Source organism: Notamacropus eugenii, chromosome 3 (genome assembly GCF_028372415.1).
Source record: "Notamacropus eugenii isolate mMacEug1 chromosome 3, mMacEug1.pri_v2, whole genome shotgun sequence".
Lineage (NCBI taxonomy): Eukaryota > Metazoa > Chordata > Mammalia > Diprotodontia > Macropodidae > Notamacropus > Notamacropus eugenii.
The window spans coordinates 336,977,762-337,000,840 of NC_092874.1; the positions used below are offsets into that span (position 1 = coordinate 336,977,762).

Genomic DNA, 23,079 nt, shown 5'->3' on the forward strand with positions numbered 1-23,079 from the left:
AATTCTACTTTAGATTATCAAATAAGAAAAAAAGGTAACTATTTACTCTTCAACACATTGAAGGCACATAATTGAGTGGTTTACTATTTTTTGTAACTAAAGGTAAGTTCTACTTACCTGTAGAATTTTAGATTTTTTCCCTAAATCGTGGTATGAACTCTCTTGATAGAATAGCTTCTCTTATTTATTTACAGAAGTGATAAGAATCTCTTAACCAATTTGTCTCTAAATTTACCACAGATATATTTTTTAGACTTATTTTAAACCTTTGGAGATTAAATAGGCTGTAAGTGGTTATTAAAAATATTACATTTCTGTGAGACAATCTTATGCACGATTTACAAACTAGCAGAGTGACAATGGACAAAATCAAAGGTATTAGCTCATTCATTCACAGTTGATGACAGTAGTTTGTTTTTATGAGGATAATAATAGCAGTGTTCCTTACAGGGCTTTGTTGTGAGGATTAAATGAGATCATATAGAAGGTACTTTAGAACTCTCTGTAAATATTAGCTCTATTATTGTTTAAAATCAAATTTCTTCTGATGATTCACCCATATATAAAAATAAAAAGCTGGCATTTATTGAGCACTTCAAGGCTTACAAAGCACTTTATATGCATTATCTCACTTGATCTCCCCAACAACTCAGTGAGGTAGGGACTGTTGAACTGTATTATCCTTGGTTTATAGCTCAGGAAGCTGATACTGAGATAAGTGATGGCCATTGTCACACAAAGGGAGAGGTTAAACTCTGTCCTACCCTCACTCTAGGTCCTCCCTTGGATCAACTGCGCACTGCCATATCATTTAATCTCACCTTAAATCAATATTTCTAGCACTCCTACTTCATTCCTGTTTTACGTGTGTCAGTTAGTTTAATAAAAATTATAATATCAGCCAAGAAACTATTGAAAATTAGAAATATGCTAATTCACACACACATATAGAAGAATCAAAACTCTTTCCATTTCTCTTGTTCTTGACCCTTGCCTCTGACCAACCTAATCCATTCTCTCCCCTGATCATAAATATCCCCTCTCTTGAAAAATCCACATTTAGCACACAAAGGGAGTCTGGATATTGCTTAGTATACTTACTAGAGTCAGTGGTGTAAAGAAAAAAGCATCAGACTGAGTCAGAGAACTTGAATTTGTATTCTGCCTTTGCAGAAATTAATCTTTCCAGGCGAGATAATACATTTAGGCACTTATCGTTTGTTAACATCTTAGCTCATATACATTCTCTCCTTAGTAGAAAACCCCTGAGTAAGTAAGTTTTATTGGAAAGAGGAGAATGGAAATGGCTTTGCTTGGAGTGCTACTTGGCTTAGTGGGGAGCCCTGGGCATCATGAGGCATATTCGTACTTACCTATGTAGTGACACAGGTTCATTCAATCCACAAGCATTTGTTAAATTCTTCCTAGATGCTGGGCACTGAATGAGTGAACCCTGAAGGCCAACTATGTACTTCACCATTTTGCCTGGAGGCAAGAGTACCTCCATCCCTATTCGCATATCCCAAATTATAGCTAAGACACCCATTGCTAGTCACATATTTTCAAAAAAGTTGGTATATGTCCAGAGAAACACACTCCTTAAAGAGACTACTGGCATACTGGAAACTTAGTATTGAAACAGAAAAAAATTTTGAGTAGATCTGGATAAACCAGTGGCCATCTCAACTAATCTAATTAAAAGTAGTCACCAAACTATCCACTATGGAGCACTGCTGTTTTAGGTCAAATGAAGAGGGGTCTCATGAGAAAATGTTGATGGTAGATACATTGTTTTCATCTCAAATAAAAATGGAATTTAAAATGCTTATTGCAGAATTTTCAGTATAAAATGGACAAAATTTTTTCTATTCTGCTGCAAAATTTATCTCAGTGGTACTCCATTACTCCCCCCCACCGAAGTTTCCAGAACACTCAATCAAGCAACATTTATTAACAACCTACTGAGTGCTAGGTACCATGCTAAGTGCTGGTCAGCATTTATGATTTCCATAAGTATATTTTGAATCTCCAAATATTCCTTGGCTAGGTTAATTTGGGAAATACTGCTCTAAGGCAGTACTAATTTCTACCAGACTAAACTGTCTATCCCCAGTCACAAAGTTCTGTTGAATAACAACAGGTATCTGAGGAGTTAAAGAGAGAGTGAATAACTTATTCTTACCATTTATATATCAAATAGAAAGGAATGGTTTTGACTAAGTCTCATTTTTTAAAAACACCAGGCAATGATTAGATCAGACTGGAGTAAAGTTTTCACAGAAAGGAAAATAAATATTGACCATGAAGAATTCTTTTTATCAAATTTGGAGCAAAATAGAATTTAGTTATGACTTCCCATAAGATGTAGAAAACACTCCCCTCTCCCCCTTTGTGACCCTTAATGGTATGTACCCACTCAAACTAGAAATGAAATTGATTAAATAAATGGTACATTGTTTAAAGCATATCGATGTGTTAGTTTGATTTAAATCGCTCACTTAACCAATAATCTAATTCAGCTCTCTATTTTTTTCTTCAACCACAACAGGTATATCCTCAAACTCTATTGATATTGTCTCCTTCCAAGTAAAATAATGTCTTATTTCAGAAGCTTCCCATGATATGCATATATAAGACTATCCTAAAATTTCTGATTGAGTAGAAATACTTCAAGAGTAGAATGTTTCTGAATATTAATTTTTAAGTAGCCTTTCTACAGCTCTCAACAATGTTACATAACAAAATCTGGATAAGAACTTTTCGGGGGAATTCACAATTCACTCTTGTTATCATCATTTACATTATAAACTGCTGTGATTCTCACTTTTTCTGTGTGACCCGTAATGGTGACACCAATTCTGATGGAGTCTTTGCAACCAGTCTTATAACCTTGCTACATGTCTATATTTAGTTGGAAACAAGGGACCAGTTAGGGGCTATGGTGATGCCAGAATGACTTGAGAGAAAAGATATCTTACTCCTCTTTTTGTTGAGTGATGACAAAAGACAAATCATAATCTAAAAATAAATGGACATTTGCATTCATGTTTAAAAGTCCACCTTAGTAATTACAGGATAAATAAATAAAAATTGTGAAACCTGGGTAGAATTGATAAAGTGAAAAGTCATGGCTGCATCTAATTTGCCATCTCTGTGACTAAAAGACAGAATGGAGAGGCTATAGACAGTTAGAGACCAGATGAAACAGAGCCATTGACTGTGCTCCCACTAAAGAATCTAGGACTGAAAAGATATCGAGCAATTCTAAAAAAGTAGTAAGGACAAAATACACTACACAAGGCCAGTAGGGTAAGGAAGGGCAAGGTCAGTTAGTTACTGACAAGGAAAAGGATTTCATTTTCTGTAGCAACACGTTTGAGTAGTTTTCTATACCTATTCTTAGGCTTTGTTAGTACGACTATACATGCATACAGGACTGTCATGTTACTTACAGTGTAGAGGGTAAAGCCTTGGAACATTCCACAGAGGGGCAGAGGGCTAGTCTTTATTATTTTGAAAGGGGGAGACTAAATACAATGGCAGCAGAAGGGAAAGTTTAGTTGTGCAAGGCAAGGAACAGTGATCGGTGTTTTGACAAAGGTGAGAAACATATAGAATTAAATCAATACTGAAAACACAGCAAGGAAAAGAAACGAAAACAAAAGCAAACATACTCTGGAAATGCAGCCTTACTGGGGACAGCTCTCTACAGTTGGCAGCATTTAGCTAAGGGCATGTGCTTATTAATCGATCTTTGTAGTCAATCAAAAGAAAAAAGGGAATCAGACACCTGACTCCTCCTGACTTGGCCATCCAACATATCATTTTCTGCTTAGTGAAGAAAAGAGAGGTAACTTAGAAACAATTCCAGAGTATATTTAGCTACCAAAGCTGTGGGCACACAAATGTCACATTTCCGTGAATTAACCCATTGAAAGAACATCCCTTTTCAGTGGCCCACAGATGACCGAAAAGACACTTGTACCGAATTAGATGCTGAACACAGATGGATGTGACATCACCAAGGCATCAGGATCAGAGAAAATAAAGAGGCAAATGGATTAAGGATCACTTCAATTTGAGAGACATACATGTGGACAAGAAAAGAAAGAAAACATATCCGAAAGAATAACCCGACTACTAAATCACATCACAGAGCACTTTGCAAAATGAAACATAAGTTTAAAAGAAATTCATGGATGTTGAAAGAAAAGAAATCTACAGGAGCGGGAGGTGGGGAGAAGGAAAAACAAAATCATGGTAAAAAAACTAAGCTAAAATCTTTCTGAATTTTGCATAACAACTCATTGGCATTGCCCCTCCAAAGCACTTAATCAATTGTGCTAGAAAAGCCACATTTGATTGGGCAAGGCAAGGAGTTAATAGCACATGAATAGTGGTAATGGTAGAGACCCACGCAATCACCTCTGCCACCATTGTCTGACAACATGTAGACTGCTTCCAGCTTTGTCAATATTCATAATTAGACCCCAAAGAATGAACAATGCAGAATTTTTAAACTGTCAACTATTAATAAGACTCTTTGATAACCTCCACTCCCTGGGGAGATAACCATTCATAATAAGCTACCAACCCCCATTAGTTAGTGAAATGAAATGAAAATGATTACAACTGAGAGCTTAAACATTTTGTTAATATTTTTTCTTGTGTTTCAGGAAACCTCCATGTGTACACAAGTTGTTTTGAAGAAGTTGCCTTTTGTCCACTGAAAATACAGATGTGGCAAACAATTCTGGGTCATGGAACCACACAAAACAAATCACAGCTAATGCACATAACCTGTAACCTGCTGTGACTGGATCCTTACCCTATCACAAATTAGCATGGTATATTCTTGGGAGGTTAAGGACACCAAGTACCCCTTCAGCATAATGAAACTGATGAGACCAGACTAGCAATTTGCTTACATTTGGGGACAGGGAACACTATAAAAAAAAGATGAAGGCTAAAGAACATTGCAAAAGGTTAAGGGAAGACACTCTCAAGGAAAGATTAAAAAGATTAAACGGTATTGCTTGGCTAAGCAATAACTAGACACAAGATACCCCTATATATTCTCAGTAAGATTAATAGCATTAACTTGATACAAAAGGACTGTAGCAGAGGAACTAGAAAGAAATAAAGGAAAGGGAAATTTAGGATGAAAATATTATAATGGTAAGTGGTAGTCTTTCAAGGGTCAAGGTGTCAGCTCTATCCCTTGAGACACAAAAAACTGAACTGGACCAAATTCTTGAAAGCAGACAGGAGTAAACAATTCTGAATGGAGTGGAAAGGCTAAGCAAAATAACTGGCCTTTTCAGTTTCTGATTTGCAAGACTCTTTTCTGGACAAGTAAAGGCTTCTTTGGTTGCAGCTGTGACTAAAGTAGCATGTGTTAATGAGGTCCAACAAATGGTGAAAAAAGATTACATTTCCTGTCCCTAGTTGACCAAAGAAAGGAAAGGAAAATTTTGAACAGTTCAAAGTACAAACTCTTCATTTACTTTGGCTTCCTTTCCAGTTTTAACAAAAAATATTTCTGCTTGATTAAACTGTATTTAAATCTTCATTTTTAAGAACAATTACAGTGCATATGAGGTGATAGCTCTATGCAAACACCATTAAACTATGTATTTGGACAGTTTCTCTGTGCTTTGTGTCAAACAGTGATACGGTACAAAAGTTGGATTTCTTTCTTTAGTGATTAGCACATTTGCTGAGCAAAAGGCTGGAAAAAGCATTTGTTAAATAAAGCTATTTTAATCATTTGTTTTCTCTTTTTGGTGCTATATTTTGATTTTATGCATCTTTATTTTTTACTGCTAAGACTGGAGCTCTGAGATTTCTTGTTTACATAGTTTTCCTACCCAGGAAGGCTCATTCCTGCCATTTGTCAATGGTTGGATGAGTTTACCTGTGTTTCAGGTGAATTCAGCTTGCCTTCACTGCTTTGCCTTAGGTCACAAAGCTAAAAGGAAGTGAAAACACCACTAAAGGCTACGGAGATGAAAGGGAGGAGGATTAGCCTCAGTCAGCTTTGCTTAAGGCTAAGCTTCCCTCTATTTAACAGAGAAAACTTTCATTTCAAAGGTGTTAATTCCTTCCTCTTCCAATAATAATGAGAATATACTTGTATTATTTGTTTTGTGTGGTTTTCTTATTCAGTGGATGTTTTGGTTAAGGCCTAAAATGGAGCAGTTTGTTTCTGACTTTTTCATAAGCTTTTAATAACCATGCAGTGGAGATTTATGCAGTATTATCAAGATTTAGCTGGAAGCAGTTACAAAGTCTTCCCCCCCACCCTTTTCCCCACAGGAAGAGTTATTTCCAAGGCCTTACCCTTCTTGTCTTGGTGATTATGGGATGAGACTGCCCCAAAGGGATCTGTGCTGTCAGAGGAGTCAAGCAGATCTTTCCAATCCTGCATGTGTCCCCCAGACTCATAACCCTCTTGACCCGTCGTATCTGAAGTGGTCGTGCTGGGGAAGAGGGAACTGGAGTGCCCTGTTTTCATCACAGATATAGTTAGGAAAACATCACCTGTAAGTCATCCATCCATTTTTCTGACAGCCCAGAGCTGACACACATAAGCTGCCAAGAAGTTGACTGAACACCATTAGGAGACCTGCTGGGTCCTGTCTTTATTCTACTGGGGAACATATATCTCCAGAGAATCTTTGCTAAGAAGGAACTATTTCATTATTCTATTTTATTTTTCTCAGTACTGAAAGGTCCTTCTATGGCCCAACAACCAATAGTTTAGGTGTCCTAAATCCTCATGTCTTCATTTAGAAGATGGCACAATGGCTAGAGCTGGGAACTTGGATTCTAATTACCCGTGTAAGCATAGGCAAGTCATGTAACTCCTTTCAGTCTCAGTTTCCTCATCATACGATGGGCTAATAATAGCACCAAGGTCTTTGTGAGTTTCAACATGTAATGCATACCTTTTCATTTTACAGATGAGGAAACAAAGACCTAGAGAGGGGAACAGATTTGCCCAACATCAGATAGTAAACGGGAGAACCAGGATCTGAACCTAGTTATAGATTTATGTTCCACAGCAGCAACTGAGCTTAAATGGGTCTTCTATCTTACGGGATAAAGTAATACTATCTGAAATAGTATTTTTTTTTTAAAGTCATCTAAGCCCCACCTAGCATAAAGGAATCCTTTCTATGATTCTACAACTTTTTAAAAAAGTTGCCACATTCTGTTACAATAATAAGCTGTTAAGACAATATACTTAGTGTGTGGTTATCTCATGGACTCTATTGTATGGAAAGGGAGATATAGTCTTTCATATGCTAATAAGAAATGAAATTTGGTTAATGACTGATACTGGTTATGTGGTTATGGTTGATTTTCCTATCACTGAGGCCTCCCACTCACCCACAGGGCTCAGGTTAGAAAGGAAAGTATTTTTGTGAAAAGAAGCAGGTGGAAAGTGATTTCAAGAAGCTTGACCTGAATGGGAATTATGGCCAAAGCACTAGATGATTGTTAGCAACTTCCTGGGTGTAAGTCCTTCAATAATCACCTGGCAAGGTAAGAATGCTAATGTGTGTCAGTGGAAAAAGCAGTTGCTTTTATTAAGCTGCTATTTCAATTCAAAGAAACTCTGATATACCCAGTCTTAGGTAGAAATGAAATGTTGCCATTCTGTGGCTTTCAAGGGGTGTCCTTGGCTTTAGTAAATTAACATGGAGCAGCTCTTTGGACAATGTGTAAAGATATGTAAGCACAATTATTGTGAATGCTTAACTGGCACATTTTGTAAGGAAGTGGAAGAAATCCACAACTAACTCCACCCTGGCTCCAACCTTGAGTTGTCATAAGCCTAAATGTGGTGAATAAAGCATTCTGTACTTCAGATGGAGAGACAAAGAGCCTGTGTTATTCTTTATCCATTCTAATAGGAAATTGGGTTCTACCAACGGAACTGAATAATATAAATCATAAGTAACTTTTAAGGGATGAGTTTTTTTTCCTTCATGAAATTTTGCTTCAGGAGGGAAAAAAAGGCAAGGAGTTTATCTACTACCAATAAAATAAAATTCCACAGCAGCCACAGCATATTGCTTAAGGCATGGCTAACATTTCAGCAAGGTGGCTTCTGATCTAAGCGTGTTATTGGTCCCTCCCCCCCGCCCCACGTAATTCTAAACATCCGCTTTCTTGCAAAAGTCTGATTCAGATTTAACTACTAAAACATGTTCATTAAAAACTCAGGAGCTGTACTTGTGGATAGAAAAACTTTAAGTTGCTGCATTTCTCCATGTTGTCATCCCTGCACTTATTTTCAAGTTCTAATAAGTAAAGGGGCAGAAAAAGAATCTGGGAAATGGAAACTGAGTTTTCTCTCCTTTCCACTCATTTGTCCTGAGATCTGAAACACAGTCTCCATTACAGCACTCTTGGGTTTGTGATTGCTGTACTGAAATATGTGATCCAGCTTAATATAGAACTCAGCCTCCAACATAAGAAAACAATTAACAATAGTTCTGTGAAGAGCTGGGAATTGCAAAACATACCACCAAGTAGCAGGGATTTTTCTAACCCACACTGATATGCATTTTGTATACCTTCCATTTAACAGTGTTCAAGGGGTGATTTTATGGTAATACTGTAAGTACAGTTTAGGGAGAATGTTTCTAAATATGGTCATCTTGGGGAAATATATGCCTGAGGGACACATTTTCTGTAGAAAGATTTCCTGGACCATATGCTGCAAATACATGGAGAGCTCACTGGTAATGGAAAGCTATGGCTACAAGAAGAAATTAATGTGGACCAGATGGTAGTAAGGTAGGAGAGAGTTTTACACAAATGTGAGAGATCAGCTGATGCTCTCTATCACTAAAGTGTTAGTCTAGTACACACAGAGACAAGATTTCCTCTATGCAAATTTAGAGAAACCATACTTCTGATTTACTCAGCAGAAAATATCAAGGCAGTCATTTTTTAAACTCGTGTTTCTCAGGACAATAAAAGCAACCTGTTTTTGTAGTGAATTAAACAATCCGAAAAAGTAAGGCCTTGACTTTTCATTAAATTTTCAAAAATGCCAGGTGGAAAGAGCATTATTAAACACATAGGTTATCTTGAAAAAAAATATCAGTCATCTCTCCTCTAAGTTAAAACTAAAGACATAAAGAAAACCTCTTACCTCTTTTTATAATCTGAGGTAAGAGGTTGTATCATTAGCAGTGCATTCAATCCCTATGAGACTTGTGGAACCACAATAATGCTACAAAAACAGGCACTCATTTGTCAATACAGTCCCGCATATTGATGAATTTGTAAACTATAATTTGTTACTATCAGTGGCCTCTTCAGTCAAATGAGAAAGGTCATATTTCTGAAAGTAGAAACTATACTCATTCTCATAATGTCAAAAAAGATACTTTTTTAAAAGCCAAATTGGACTGCTCAATATGCCCTTAATTGTTTCTCTATATCCACAAAACACTAAGATTCTAGAGGTTAAGAGACTTCACATTCTATCCTATTACCACTACTTCAATTTAATTAGACACAGAGAGTCTAAATCAACACAGGGTAAGAAGAGGGGAAATAATCAAGGCCCAATTCACTAAAATAGTGCTCTTGCTTATGTAGCTAAAGTTGAACAATGTTTTTTGCACAATAGGGGGGATTTCAATAGCTTTAGTTGAATCTAGAAACATTCTCTCCATAGCTTACTATTAAAATTCCATGGAGGCCTAACTGTCTATAGATCTGAGCTCAACACTGTACTTTCACTACAGATGGGAAAAGTTCACAGCTTAAATCATGCAATCTGCCCCCCTTTCCCCCTTTTTTTGATTCATGCTCTTGACAGATAGGAACTCTGAACACAGCAAACGTTAGTCCTCATTTTGAGTCCTGTGCATTCTCACAATATTATGGTGGTTGGAACCAATCTGGATGTATTAGCTTCAAAACAGGCAAATATCTTGCATTCATTTATGAAATAAGCAATGTTAGAAAAGCCTCTATTTTGTCTATGCGAGCACCTGTTTATAGTTAGTAAATGTCTTCTTTCTGATGGCTGATCTATAATTTAATCATGTAATAATGGAGAAGAGTTTGCAGGGAGAAAGGATGAGATCAGCAGTCATGGATCATAGAGGGGTCAAGATCCCACATTTCAATTTCTCCCTGCAGGAGAAATTACCTGGTGACTCCATGTTACAATTTGTCTCAGCATGTCTGATTGCTAAATTCAAGGGAGTTTGGGACTTGAAGGCTGGCCCATATTTCTCCATTCCATCTGATAAGGATTATCCCATTATAGAAACTCATTATCTCTATTCTCCACAAATGATAGAACTTAAAAGAGTCTCTTGAATACATATTCCCATTTCTACTGGATGGTTTATTATAAACTGCCTTTCCTTCTATAGTACATTATTCCTCACGTCTTTGGTGATTTCAATGAGCCAAACCAGAGTAAACAGCACTGGGCTATATATAACCATTTTACTACAAATGAAAGATCTAATCTTGAGGGTTTTCATAGGGAATGATATTTGGCGACTGTATCTGAACACAGGAACACAACTAAATTCAAGCCCTTCTTGTATCTTAAATTCATACAGCAAATTATAATTCTGTTGGTCCTCAAGGAAGGAAGAACATGGTATTTGGTGAATTTCCCCCCTAGTTTTCATTATCAGTAGGTAACATTACACCTTTCACTATGACTATACAATTAAGTATAACTATACTTAGAGGAGGTGTAGTATTTAAATCAGAGCTTAAAAAGAAATAGAAACTCTGAATGTACTACTGACTCACTCAGTTTCCAGTATAATGTAAAGTCTAAATTTAATGACATACATATGTTTTTGTATTGATTAGCCATGCTCCATGCATAGTTGTACTTTATAATAAAATATTTGCGGGGGAGGTTGCCTTTAGAAATGGTGAGTAGTATTTCCTGTTTTTCAAATAAAGAGCTCAATACATTCAATCTCCATAAGCAAGCCTTTTGTGCTGTATGGTTCTCTTCTTATGTATACATTTTACAAAACACAGCAGAGCCTTTGGTAATGAGATTTCTACGTCATGCTCATATTAACTCTAGTGTTCCCTCATTATTTCCTCACATTAAAAAATTCCTATTTAAATAAAGGATTTACAAATAAATCCTATATTTGGAGATAATCATGCTCATTTTGTGCCTGAAATGTGGGGGATGATGTTGGAAAGTCTTGACCAATATTGAGCTGATCACTTAGGCATCATATTAACCTTCTCCAGAGCATGGAGATCCCAAGAGTGGGAATTTCTTAGTCTGGTACAATGTCTAATCAATGGCAGAAGGATCTACCAATTACAAATAATACTCTTTTCCCATAAATATGCCAACACACACACACACACACACACACACAGATACACACACAATTTCTCCCTCAAGAACATGTTTAAGTTGGAATTAGGCCACTCCAGATTTGGGATATTTATGTTACATGAATTAAAATGTGCAGGACTTAATTTCTGGCATCAGTTGCCTCACCAATAGATTTTGAACAACTATGAAGATGTATTGAAAAGTTTAGTGAATTGGGCCTCCAAATAATAAATTATGCAGTCTCTGATGTTAAAGCATGGAAGCTATTGGCTACTACAATGATGAATGACTTGGAGGAGAGGCTTTAGAAATATTCATAAACTGACCATGCACTGTGTGGTAAGACATTTCATGAGCTGGTGGAGAAGTTGAAATGTCTATGAAAGAAATAAACCGGGATAAAATAATCAATTAAAAAAGAAATCCAAGGCTTAAAAACACTCAGATTAATGAAAAATTCCCCCAAATAGAGTTTCTTGGGCTATTAAATCATATGAATAATATTTTCTTACCATTCAGTGCCACGAAGGAATCTGAAAGACAAAGAAGAAGAAAGTTACTTAATGCACAATATATTCACTTCCAGAATCTTTGTGTGGAAAGATACTAAATCCCTTCTCTGAATCTAGCTAAGTTGGTCCTTAGAAAACAGAGAGACTGATGATGATAAATAGGTCAAAACTCAAAGTCGTCTCAGCTTTTTATGATATGTAAGAAAGAGCCTGTGGTACACTACCCTCACCACTGAGGACCCAGAATCAGCCCCAATGGGGCATTAGAAGAGAACGTGATTAGAGAAGTACCATTTCTATCATCATTTTACTCTATAGCATGACTTACAGGTTATAAATGAACTAACTTCTAGGAGCAACTGGATTGTACAACGGATAGAGTGTTGGTCTTGGAATCAGGAAGATGAGCTCAGATCCTGCCTGGATCACTATTTAACTGAGTAAATCTGGACAGTTAACCAGTCTCAGCCTTGATTACTCAACCTATAAAATGTGGATAATAATAGCCCCTACTCCTTACTTCATAGAGTTTTTGTAGGGATCAAATGAGGTAATAGATGCAGTGCTTTGAAAATGTTATTCATTTGTAGGGTCAAATGACTTGCCCAGGGTCACATAGCTGGTAAGTGTCAAGTGTCTGAGGCTGGATTTGAACTCAGATCCTCCTGACTCCAGCAGCAGTGCTCTATCCACTGTACCACCTACCTACCCCTTTGAAATCTTCAAAAGGTTACAGAGATGGTAGCTATAATACACAGTGATTGGGTTGTTTTCATGTTTTGTTCCCAGCACATAATAAGAATATATTGATGAATTGTTATTAATTATATCAATAACATTTATATAACCTATCTCTTTCCTCCTTTTGATTGGCAAACACCTACATACAGTCCAGACAAATCAGATTCCATATGCATTCATTCTATATATCTGTAATGTGCTTTTTCTTCATTCCCACTCTTGGAATTCCTAATTTCCCTAAGGGACCTTTCCTTATCCCTGGTCATCTCCTGGTTACCCACTACGTTGCTGTGGTGCTGCAACCTAGAATTAACCTTGTATTTGCTTTGCACAGTCTTTGAATCTCTGTGTTGTTTTCCCCAATAGAACAAAACCACTTGGAGGTCAGAGGCCAGCAGTTAATAAGTGCTTGTTGACTGACACAGAACTATGAGGCTGCAAAATACTTTCCTTACAACAAACCTACGGGGAAGACAGTGAGAATGTGATCATCCTTGTCCCACATATGAATAAACTCAGGATCTCAAAGGTTCCTCTTGTTCGCCCAAGGTGAGATTTGAACTCAACTGTCCAAGTCCCATATTGTATCTGCCAGCCACACTGCCTCAACTGAATTAACGCATACACATCATCAACACCAAGTAAATGCTCTTTCATTTCTCTGTCTGTTATGCAGAACTATTTATATTAGGTTCCATTCCTGTCTGGATCCAGTGCTCCTCTTTTTGATTGCTTTCTTTGAAGTCAATGCCTCTGCCAAAAGGCAGAGCTGTGAAGACTGTGAGGGATGAATGGAAATGGAGCGAATCCCTGATTCAGAGAGTGCAGGACTGCCTTTGGATTTTCCCTGAATATACCACCCAGCTTCCAACAACCACCTTCGTACTGATTTCCATTCTGCTTTCTTATATTTGAACCCCACCCCCTGCTGCTTCCCACATAGAAAGGTTAAGAAAACAGAAAAAAAGTGCCTCAAGTCAAACGCATTTAAACTTTACCTATAGAAACAACATTTCATGAAAAAGGGACTGAAGGGCAACAGACAGAAGAAGCAAAACTCAGTAAGTGCCTGTTTATCTTATGCCCTGAGCACCTCCTACTATGTATAACCAACACAGGGGAGGTACACATACACACAAATATTTCTCATTCATAGATCCATATATGCTACACTGATGGGATTGCCTTCATTCATTTCTTGATGCCTGAAATTCTTTATCTGAAGGCACAGGAGATGTGATTTTGTTACTAATATTGGCTTTAGTATTCCAGTTTTGATGTGAATCCACATAAGCTAGGAAATTTTAGGAAAAGTTTCCTTGCAAATGATCCTAGATATACCTGGTTATTAAACCGATTTCTGAATGAGGTGAGATTATAATAAAATGGTAGCCTTTACTCTGAATTTTCAGGACTCTGAGAATATTTCAAAAGTAATATGTAGACATTTCGTTATGATGTCACATATATAAAACTAAGCCATATGACCAAGTACCTATAGGTGAATATGAAAATTAATATCTTAATTAAGGGTAATTATTAATTTTTCTTAATTAAGGGTATTTTAATTTCTTATTTTTGCATTTAATTAGTACATATAAATAAAAAATAAATGAAAAATATTTTTCAGTAATGAAACAGTCATTATTCTATATCATTGTGGTCAAAAGTTATTTTCCATTGAGTCTAAGAGATGGTAGCAGGTTTGAGCAGGTCATCTTTTCCCTTAGGACATGGGTTATTTATGAAATTGTGACTACAAAATTACTTTAAAAGTTCTTAGAAATGAAGTCTATATACGTGTTCCATCAGAGGTCAGCACAGTTTTATGGGTTAACATCTTTCAAAAAGTTATACTTGACATTTTCAGCTACTAAGTACTTAGTTGGTTATTTCTAAATTTTGTTTGCCCTTATCCCCTAGAACCTCTGTCTCAAATACCAAAGGATATGGTGCCACCTTGTAAAATTATTGTTTTTAATAATACTTTTCAGCAGATGTGGTCTGGTACAGCAGAACTAACTCAGAGCATAAGAACATTCTGACTTCTTTTTTCTGAACTTTCTAATTCAAAAATGACTAAACTAGGTTAGTTAAAAATTTCTAGAACAATGATCAGTCTTTTGGCTGAGACTTTGAGTGATAGCACATTATAAAAAGAACAAAAATATTAGTTTGATAGTAGAAAATGCCGACACAAATTCATGTCTAATAATAATGTGTTTTAGAGCTGAATCTGTCCCCAAACATAATTGCTATGAAACCTGTACCAGCATGTATAGCATGCCCTCCTCCCCAACATACATATCCTTTTAAAAAAATTTGTTATTTTAATGATTTATGTTGCTAATGTGCTTTTTGGTGCTATCAACATCAGCACCATGCAGGGAACAATATTTCGGGCATCTGTAAAAAGTCTTTGACCCAAGATAAACACTGGTAAAGACTTAACTTACTTTGGCAGTCACCCAGGCCATCTGTATTGCCGTGTTCTATGTCTTGTTCAAATGCCAGTCTTTTTTTTAAGGCAGAAAGAAAGAAAGGAAGGAAGAAGGAAAAAAACACAATAGTATGAGTAATAACTCAGAAAACATCCTAATGGTTCGTTACTGAAATAATGCAAATTTAGTAAATCGGAAAGGGGAGTATAAAGACTTACTAGTTACTTTAACAGTTCCATATGAAGTCTATAAAAATGTGAAAACTAGGAGAATATGCAAATATTTGAAGGTAATTTATCTGGGATAATTATTTCATTTGTATATAGAAACTTTGTATAAAATCACATAAATCAATAAAGGAAAAACATCTTAACATACATCAGCATTCCACTTCTAGCTTTCAACTTAAGGTCAAAGAAAATGGAAAGGACCCCAACATCCTCCATTTCTCTGAGGTTACTGGGAACCGGTTCAGGTATAAGAGATATAATAAGTAATGAGACTGATTTTAATAGTAGTAACTATAATTTTTAAAATTTGTTTATTCATTTTATTATTTGTCAACATGATCTTTGACCTTTAAAGGAGTTCTCTTGGAAGTCTTCACATTTTGCTACTATTGTTCAAAACCTTTCTGAGACTATAACTCCTCTTTTGAAATTGCCTTCAAAGAAGATATATGAGCCCTACAACCAAAACAGTCCCATTGTTCTAGAACTACTCTGTCATTGTTTAAAAACAAAACAAAATTAAAAAAAAAAACCCTTCCAAATAGAATTATTGAGTTTTGTCACCACCTTATTCACCAAATTTGGCTATTTCCAAAAAGCAAATACCCCTTTAAAGGATAAAGATTTACTACCATTCAAAAGAGTGTGCTGTAGCCACCAAAAATGTTTTCAGCCAATGGCAGCATCACTGGGATAATTTTTTTACTTTTTATGAAGACTGGTTTGAAGGGGATAACACACTTCTGAATGGATACATTCTGATTTTTTAAAAAATTAAATCAGACTTATTACCTCATAATACTACCATATGAAGAGGACAATGACTTATTAGGCTCCCTACCTTTTCTGAGACAATCAATACCTTTCCATTCTTTCCCCTTCTATTCATGAATTCATGTAAATGGAAATGAATTTCTAAAATATCACGTCAATTTTGTTTCTTGTTAGCAGTACCAATAAGAGCCAGCTACCAGGTTAACTTTAAGGTCTGGCAACTGCCCAGTACAGATCCTTTAAACTAAATATGCAACCTGTCTGTCTGCTGTCTATCTATCTCTATCTGCCTCCTATCTATAATATAGAAACTACCTGCTTGTTTAGAGGAATGATGACTAAGTATGGGAATTAAAGAGATTCTGGAATAGGAAAATGCCCTGGAAGGAAAGTGTGGAATCAGAGCTAAATGGTTATGTCTCAGCTCCTTTGCTTTTGATCTTACAGAGTAGAGGGGACAGATAGAAGAAAGGTCCATTGATGCTTTGTGGTCTACCTGAGAAAAAACATTGCCATGAATCCACTATAATTGTTTCGTTAGGTTTTTTAAAGCTATTAACTAGTGTTAATAAAGCATCTAATGCAAAAGTAACCACAGAAACTAAAGTTAAAGGAGGGGATGGATTTCCTAACCTAGCCATCTTGCTATAGACTTGCCAAGAATTGAATAACTGCATGTGGAGTAACAAGGTTAATTATATTCCAGCGCAGAAGGAAAAGTTTATTGATGTGAATACCATTCTCATTGTACAAATACACTGTTTTACAAATATGCTACAATCTCTCCTTAGTAATACAATGGCGAATGAGAAGAGAGCTACACTTCTTTTGTCTGAACAAACTGTTTCAGGAACATAACAGGGCATCCTACTGTTCTGTAACTCAGTTGATGTCTTATTATGGTCTAGACATGTTCCTAACATTCCCTCTCTCTGGGGAATGTTTGGAGGCCCCCTGTGTTTCCTTCCTCTATATTTTTAACCAACTTCAAGACTATTCCCTGCTTGCCCATTTGCAACCTGATATTGTAGAGTCCTATCTAATCTCTAGGGGAAAAAACAAAACTGGATTGATGATGTTTGCATTCACAGGTGTGAGTGAATGAATGTCTAGTTTGCATAAAGGCTAATTAATGCTGATAATTTCAATGCTCTTTTCCTCTTGATATTCTGTTGCTTACTTAGTATGGGGTGACAGATGTGTGCATGAACTTCCTTCTTTCACCCACCCACAGTATGGATCTCTGGAGGCAATACAGGTCCTGCAGGAAGGAGAGGAGCGTAAGTCATTAGGAATCCATTTTAACAATACTGTAGTTTTCAACAATGCATGATACATAAATACATACTTTTTGCACTTTCCATGGCGCTCACACCGGCCAAGAGGAACCTTTATCACACAAGTAGAGAAGGCAACATATAGAGAACTACTTGCTTTGTCCAGCTGCATGCCCATAATCCTCTTGTCTTCTATTCCATCATAACTGCACCTGATTTGATAAGGTGATATGGTGTTATAAATGAAACCTCTAGGGTAATCCCCACCCCCACAAGATGAATTTCCTGGCCGAACAAATTGAGGGGGAGAATTTTCCAGAACAAAGTGATTAACTAAACTGAATTAGTTAAGGGGGAGGGTGGTGTCACTTTTTCCTTCACCAGAGGAAAAATGCTATTTTTGTATGAAAGAATTCCATAATAACTTCAAAACAACAAATAACACGAAAGTTAAGACATAAAACAGTTGGAAGCACAAAACTAATATTATCAATATGACCTCATAAATGTAAAACCTACATCTGCCACCATTCTCCCCTGCTCCCCGCCCCCCCCCCCAAATAGTTCCGACTGCATGACACAGAAGCATCACGTGTTCTTCCACAAATAACGACTTGGAAAGAACAGAACGCTGTACACACTTTTCAGGGTTGTAAATGTTCATCTCCTCCAGGAAAAGGCTATCATTTAGGAAACCATTGTTTCCTGTCCTAGCCAAGAACTTCAAGATGATTCCTTTCTCTGATCCCAGGAAAACCACAGTGTGGTTCTGATGTGGCCCAGCAGCCGTATCAACAGCAATTTTGGTCAGGCGGTATCTGTAATGACAGCATTGCATTTAAAAAAAATCTTAGTGTTACTCTATCATCGAAGTTTCCCTTTACCCACTTCAAAAACTTATTTCACTGCTTTCTAGTAATTACTTAAAAGACTATATATGCATATAAATAATATTTCTGAGCTGGGTTGGCCCTTGTTTTCACATGCAGAGGATTAGTGTGGCTCCAAATTTGGGTAAGCTTCTATATGGTAAAGAGTCACCAATAATTATCTGTAACCACTTAGCAACATTATTCCAATAAATGGCAACAAGGAGAAGAAATTGATACATCATTTAACTTTCATATTATTCTCATAGATGAAAGCAGTTAGCGCTGGTTTTTCCACATTCATCCATTAAGGAATGATGCCTTTGTCAACATACTGTCAAAATGAAAGTTGAAGTGTATTCCAGACTCTGGAGGGAGGTCTGAAATGGGTGAGAGGGAGCATGGGTTTTGCTTTCTGTACATGAAGAGGGGCTTACATGCAGAAAAATTATATATATATACATATACATATATATAAACATACATACATATATATGTTGAAGCTAAAGGCTGAATTAGCTCAGGTGGGTGAATAGGAAGGCACACAGATGCCAAGGACAAGCAGTATTGAGCATCCTTTCTGTAGCCAGACATTTTCAATTAGGAAACAACATTACTATGCATCACCTTTGTACTGAGAATTACATAGGATAGGCAAAAAGAGTTGACAAAATGGGTCTTTGTATAGACTATGAATGATCATTACTACCTCATAGGTGTAGGGTGTAAGAGCCATTTTTTTTGGGCAGTCTTGAAACCTCACTCCCATCCATGAATATCTTAGGTCATTCCCTGATAGAGGCAGACTTTATTTTTTTGTCTGATGGACTACTACTTTCAGGTGGCACCTTAGAAACCTCTTATACTGTTTGGACATTACCTCAGATTAAATACGAGGGTATTACTTAATTATATAACTATTTCCCTTGTTGTCACCACATTTCTGAATCAAGATTAGGGGTATGATTCTTTCCTCCAACACATGTATGCAAACATATATGCATATGTATATGCATATGTGCACATGCATATGTAGGCAGAATATATTCTGATTGATAGTTCCATATGTTGGGAACATACTCTAGGCAAATCTCTGAGATTATAAGAAGTCGAGGAGAAGATGTCCACTTACATTATTAGAGACAGTCTCTTCATCAAGGAGTTCCCTATGCTAATGAAATTATAGGTTCAGTCTCTATCCCTACCCCTACCCCTACACCTATTTTGTAAAAATACAGATTTGATTTAGTGGTGACCTGAAGAAAAACTCTTTTCCTAATCTAGAGCATTTCTTCTAAGAGCTAGATTGTGGTGAGCAAATCTGAAAATGTTGCGACTCTTTGTACCTAGGAAGTTTATAATGGAGTCTTACTCAAGTCTACCATCATTTGTAGCTAGATCTATGCCTAATACAAGAGAAGAAGTTTGTAGAATCTCAAAGCATGTTTCAGGAATATATTCTTTTGCCATATTAATGAGAGAGAAGGCTCAATCATGATCTGTATGGCACTTACCTGACCATCGTTCTCAAAAACCATGGCCTATTGACAATTGAAGGTACTGCTTCATCCATAAGAGGATGTGTCTTAATGAAGTTTAATGTATCATCTGGGAACTCATTGGAGCTTCCATATTTTTCTAATGATACTGAACCAGCACAGCAACCTGGTCTGAAAGAAAGCCAAAGGGAAGGGAGAAGAGAGCTTATTTAGTATCTTATGGCAAATTCTCTGCATGAACTGTCTCTCTAAGCACCTAGCATTAGATGGCAATGTACCACGGGTTGGGGAAAGGGAGCTGACCAATGCATAATGCCACTTAAAAAAGTATGTTTAAATTTCCTCTGGGGCTGTTCATTCTTTAGGAGTAGTCTAGGAGTCAGTTCTTCCTAGGTTGGGAACAATTTGGTTTACTATCAGAAGTACAAATAAATCTCAGTAAACATGTGATGGTGCTTGTAACAAATGAATAAATTCAGGGTTCACATATCTGTGTATTCTTTAGGACAGTTACTGCCTACTTCCAGAAGTTTAACTATATGTTTGCCCATCATCACGTTGATGATGGTCAGTTTAGACTTTCACTGTTTGAGATGGGGAAAAGTGAGCAGAGTCTTTCAACAATGAGAATTAAAGTCATTTAAAATCTGGTCAAGGGTTCACATCAGTCAGTCAAGGTGGAATCATCCCCAGAATCAAGCAATTACATTAAATTTAGTTGCATTTTTTTGGTAGACAAGTGTCAAAAACTAATAACACAGTAATACTGTGGGCATGAAGGAATCACCAAAGCTCTCTAATGAAGAAATAATTTGATTTTGGATCAAGAAGAATAAAAATCTGCTTGGCTTTCAATAAATTTTGTTATGTTAGAAATCATGGGACATCCTGTCCATAACAGGAAACAAGCACTTTCTGATACAGAGCTTCTGGTAAATTCTCCTGGGTGTGGTGTTATAGTTGATAAGTTCAGCCCTGACCATTAAGTTTCACTTTTTTCTATAAGCTCAGGTTGTACCCTTAACAGAGGCCAGGCCAGCAAATACATACTAATGAGTACAGGGCAAACTGAGTAAGATCGATGTGAATGCACCACTTGGACACATCCAAATTTTGATTGTTAGCTTTAAAGAAGACAATGTTGTAGGATTATTATTCTGTTAGAGGATCTCCCTGAATTGACTCAGCCTCTTGGTTGTCTGGAAAGTAGCTGATTCAAAGTAGTGTCTTCAATTGATCAGCAAGTTATTTACAAATCTTTTGCATCCTTAAGAGTTACCCTCAGTGTGAATTTCCAGCTAGTCTGCTTCAACTGAACAATCCTATAAGGCATATTAAACTTTCCAGAGAAATATTCCTGAGAAAACTGCTGAATTGGGGTGAGGGACTGCAATCCCAGGCATAGCAGCCCTCACAATCGAGATTTAGCTTTAGAGTTTTGCTTGAGTTCAATTTGTTCAAGCCCAGCTGTAGCTTTAGTTAATGGGGTCTAGACTCTGTTTAAATCTCCCTCCCTCCTGCCTCTTAATTTCTTATTATTATGGACTTGACAAACATCATCAACAAACTTTTTATATATATAAAAAAAAACAACAGGAAAAAAGGACTGAATGTGAAGTCACGAATCTTCAGTATAAACACTCGAGTTCCCACCCTCCCTTCCCCTAAATCTATTTCAAACATAACATGCTAGTTATAGCATTGTCCCTTTGGACACTTTAAGTCCACTTTGGAACTTCCTTGTGCTTGCTTTTGTGTAGTTAAAAAAAAATCATTGATGTTTCTTTTTCCTTTTCATCTTTTTCTTAAGAATCACTATCGCTACATTCTCACTTCACCCTAATTCTCCCCTACTCACAAATGTCCTTCCTTGTATCAAATAAGTATAGTCACACCAAAGAAATACACACACTTCCCATTTCTGAAAATGTCTATTTCTTCCTACACCTCGAGTGTGCCACCTCTCTACCCAAGAGATAGAAAGCATAATAAATCTGGAGTCAAAATTGATCATTATATAGATCATGGTTTTGAAGTCTTTCATAGTTGTAGTCTATCATAATATTGTGATCATGGTATAAGTGTAATCCTAAATCTCCTCACTTCACCCTGCATCAATTCATATGAGTCCTAACAATTTTTCTGTCTTTTTTTGTCATCATTTTTCGTGCAATATTTTTTTTACATTCATATTCTGTAACCTGTTCATCTACATCCCAAATAATGGGGTTTGTAGTTCTTTGCTACAAGAAAAAAGTGTTACTATAAGTATTAGTGTATACATAGGTCATTTCCCTCTTTACTCTTTTTGGCACATAAGTCTAGGTTTTTCTGGGTCAAAGGGTATTCATACTTTAATAACTTCAAGTTAGTTTTACTAACTTGGATTAGTTTACTAACTTCCATATTGCTTTATAGAATGATGAGACTACTTCATAGTTCAACTAACAATGCATAGTCTGCCCTGATAGCCTCCCTGTCTTTAAAATATTTTACCTGAATAATAGACAGTTCTATGTTAGCCTCATGTTTTAACTGTATGAATCTTTACTTTTCAAATACATTTCTTAGAGATAGCATATTGTGTTTTCTGCTTTTCAATTCATTCCGATATCCTCCATTTTGTGGGCAAGCTTATCTCATTAAAGTTCGAGGTAATAATCATTAATTGTGTATTTCACTTCATTATAATCTCTTATGCTTTCACTTTCCTGCACCTCCCAGAATATTCTTTTTAAAGAAAGAGGCAGAGGAAGTGAAGGAATCTCATCAATTCAACAGTTGAGGAGATTCCTGTCCTTCTTTTCTTCTCCAAGCCCAGCCTGAAAACACTTGTCTTTCTACTTTGTTTTTCTCTTTTATGATAAATTCTCTGAAGCTGCTTGTTTTGCTTGCACTTTTTCCTTATGACTCTACTTTTTCTATTATGCCCCTTTATCTCCTTTATTCTTGCTTATTTCCCTGTGCAATTTAATATATTTTTATACCAGGCTCTCTCTCTCTGTCTCTCTCTTTCTATCTGTCTCTGTCTCTCTCTGTGTTCCTCTCTCTCTCTGTCTCTGTCTCTCTTTCTGTCTCTGTCTGTCTGTCTCTGTCTCTCTCAACCTTTGTCAGGTTTAGGATAGAGTTCATGAGATATCCAATCCCTCTACTACTTCTTACATTTTAAAAATATCTGTTATGAAAAATAGCAACATCTTCCTCATAATTTCTCATTTCTTCTTTAGAGTAGTTCTTTTTCCCTTCCCTTTTCTCTCCTTTCTTAAAACCCCCAAATGGAACAAAATAAAACCCAAGTTTAAGTTACTTAAATATCTCTGTTACCTTCAAAGGAAAAAGGAATCTTAACAAATGCTTTCTTCTGTTCTCCT

General features: G+C 36.5%; 1 protein-coding gene across 4 annotated transcripts in view; it reads right to left on the bottom strand.

The window, feature by feature from the left end:
* SEMA6A (semaphorin 6A) overlaps positions 1-23,079 on the bottom strand; it is a 180,277-nt gene that overhangs the window by 22,428 nt on the left and 134,770 nt on the right. For 2 of the 4 annotated variants that reach the window (XM_072597119.1, XM_072597120.1), the window contains exons 12-19: positions 19,724-19,879; positions 17,982-18,158; positions 17,412-17,552; positions 17,244-17,324; positions 15,075-15,133; positions 11,878-11,898; positions 11,692-11,742; positions 6,343-6,507 (exon numbers count right to left, since the gene is read on the bottom strand). In XM_072597119.1, the coding sequence (XP_072453220.1) occupies positions 6,343-6,507; positions 11,692-11,742; positions 11,878-11,898; positions 15,075-15,133; positions 17,244-17,324; positions 17,412-17,552; positions 17,982-18,158; positions 19,724-19,879 (851 nt within the window). The remainder of the gene's footprint in view (positions 1-6,342; positions 6,508-11,691; positions 11,743-11,877; positions 11,899-15,074; positions 15,134-17,243; positions 17,325-17,411; positions 17,553-17,981; positions 18,159-19,723; positions 19,880-23,079) is intronic. The other 2 variants (XM_072597122.1, XM_072597123.1) reach the window with 2 other exon arrangements.